The 2,559-nt window shown below is 46.3% G+C and overlaps 1 protein-coding gene across 1 annotated transcript; it reads left to right on the top strand.

Annotated features, from left to right (window-relative positions):
* Positions 1-856: 856 nt before the first annotated feature.
* LOC119347945 lies at positions 857-2,288 on the top strand. Its single transcript, XM_037616416.1, has 4 exons — positions 857-950; positions 1,056-1,239; positions 1,586-1,764; positions 1,839-2,288. The coding sequence occupies exons 2-4, from the start codon at positions 1,066-1,068 to the stop codon at positions 2,017-2,019; spliced, it is 534 nt and encodes a 177-aa protein (XP_037472313.1). The 5' UTR covers positions 857-950; positions 1,056-1,065; the 3' UTR covers positions 2,020-2,288.
* Positions 2,289-2,559: the final 271 nt, after the last annotated feature.

Raw genomic sequence — 2,559 nt, 5'->3', positions numbered from 1 at the left:
ACGAAACGGGCCAGAATCGGCCAAAATTGCGAGTGTTGATGACGGACACGTAAGCGCACCTTGGGGTTCGTCAATCGTGGAAATCACTCCGGGACCCCAAAACAGTGAGTAACAATCCACGAAACGGGTCAGAATCGGCCAAAACTGCGAGTGTTTATGCCCGACACGTAAGCGCACCTTGGGGTTCGTCAATCGTGGCAATCACTCCGAGACCCCAAAACAGTGAGTAAAAGTCCACGAGACGGGCCAGAATCGGCCAAAACTGCGAGTATAGATGACCGACACATAAACGCACCTAAGGGCTCGTCAATCGTGGGAATCACTCCGAGGCCCCAAAACAGTGAGTAATAGTCCATGAAACGAACCCCAAGACTGCACCACCGACAATGAATCTAGATCGACCATCTGGATCCTGCATCATACCGATACCTACATAGATCTCATTTGAAAACTGGCATATCATAACTTGGGAAAATAAATTAACCTGTTTTTGAGAAATTTGAACAAGTTCATGAATCAAAAAAAATTGTGGGATTTTATTTTTATGAATTTTAAAAGTATGTTCAAAATAATTAAAAATCATGGAATAAAAAATTGTTCACGAATTTTAGAAAATATTTACAGACTTTAATCACGAAAATTTAGGAAAAAGAAAGGGAGATAAAACCAACCTTTTTCATTTTTAGGCGAGAGAGAAAAAAACCAAATACTTTTTTCGTTTTGAGTTGACAGAAAAAAAAAACCCAACTGGACTTAAAGGGAGGGGCGTTCTGCCCGTGGGCTGGGCCTGGCCTGCTAGCGGGGCGGCGGGCCACGTTCGTTCGTTGGATGACGATGGATAAAAGAAAGAGAAGAAACCCGAAGAAGAAATAAAGGAAGGCATTTTGGTTCCCCATCGGAGTTGGCGAGCGGCGGAGGAAACCCTAGCCTACATCAGAGAAGAAGACCAGGTGCGCGCCCCGAATTCCTCTCGCCGATCCCGCGATTCGGAAGCCAGGCGTGGGGGAGGGTCGTGATTCGGCGACGGGCTGCCCCTGATCCGTGCTATTTCGCAGGCGGCTACCGATGGCGGCGCTTCGAGTCGCGGCGAGGAGGCTCGTCGGCGGTGGCCAGACGCCGGCGGTGGCTGTGGACAAGGCGCAGCGCCGGCTCTTCCCGAGGCTCTCCCAGGTCGGCCGGGCTAGGTCCACCACATCCTCCGCTGCTGCTGCCGCAGACAACAATCTGGCGGCGGCCAAGGTACTTTACCCCCGTCGGCTCACCAATTTCATATCTTTTTTGTGCGATTGCTTCTGCAACCTGGACTAGCTTATGCTGTGCTAATAGCTCGTTCGATAATCCAACTCCATGTTTCGCCAAACAGCCAGGGCGTCTCAAAATTGAATCCAGATCTTGTGTTTCCTCAAGAAAAAGGAAAAAAATAACAATTGTTTTCGACCTGACAAGATGCATAATCCGAGGACCGAATAGCAAAACCCTGTTTCTAAATGCTTTGATCCATGGACCAGCTAGTACTACTGTTTTCCCGTTGCATGATCATTTTTGTAGGAACTCATCTTATGCTCTACTGCAATCTGCAAAGCAGGGCTGTGAAGATCGGGAGAAACTCCTGACAGAGATCCATAACATGACAGAGGAGCTGTACGACAAGGTTTCGCATGTGCAAAGGTTCTACAATATCCCTGGTAGGGAAGGCCAAAATATCAGTCGGCTGCGCGAGGAGCTTGCCACGCAAGTGGGGCCTAGACCCGGCGATGACTCGTGGTATGTATGATCATCTTCTGTTTACAAGATTTTTGTGGGGTTAACAAGTTATCTCCTCTGAACCCTATCTGCAGGCGCATGTTACGATTGATGCATACATTAACGTATTACGGTGGATTTGCGTCTTTTATATTCACCACATATGTGCTCACAAGCATGGCCATTGGTTCGATCGTTGAATTGGAGCCAGATGAAAAGCAATGGATCAAGAAGAAAAGAGGGGAGGCACGCAAGCAAGTGAAACAAAATGATTGAGAGCCATGTTTATGAATGGTAAAGGTCCAATAAAAGGTTGCTAGTGTGTTCTTGCATGAACAATCATCGATCGCTTTGTATGACCGAACTAACTGGTTAGTACCAAGTTGTCTAGATGTTATGCTACATCTATTTAGTGTCTCCCTGTTCTATGTTTGTTGAAGATATAGAAATAATGAGTTCACAGCTGCTGCTGATGTTGCTGCTTAAAGGCTGACATGTAAAAAAAGTTGAGCTGTAGTAAAAGCATCTCCTGGGGAGCGTGATGACGTGCAGCTCGCACAACATTGGGATGGAGAACGGGTACTCCCTCCGATCCAAAATAAGTAGCTTAGTTTTGAACTAAGCAACCTTAGTTCAAAACTGCCACACTTATACTATGGATCGGAGGGAGTAGTAATTTTTGTACCACCATAAAGAAATTAATAAAGTTGCTCTAGGCCAGCCTCACGTGCTAAACACCAGCATCTTGTGTCTTAATCTGATTCTTCTTTAGTGTAGCGAATTCACACTCTATGAGACAAGTTCTCTACTTGACCA

The sequence above is a fragment of the Triticum dicoccoides genome, unplaced genomic scaffold (genome assembly GCF_002162155.2).
Source record: "Triticum dicoccoides isolate Atlit2015 ecotype Zavitan unplaced genomic scaffold, WEW_v2.0 scaffold80354, whole genome shotgun sequence".
NCBI classification, from domain to species: domain Eukaryota; kingdom Viridiplantae; phylum Streptophyta; class Magnoliopsida; order Poales; family Poaceae; genus Triticum; species Triticum dicoccoides.
This window is presented reverse-complemented; position numbering and strand designations above follow the sequence as displayed.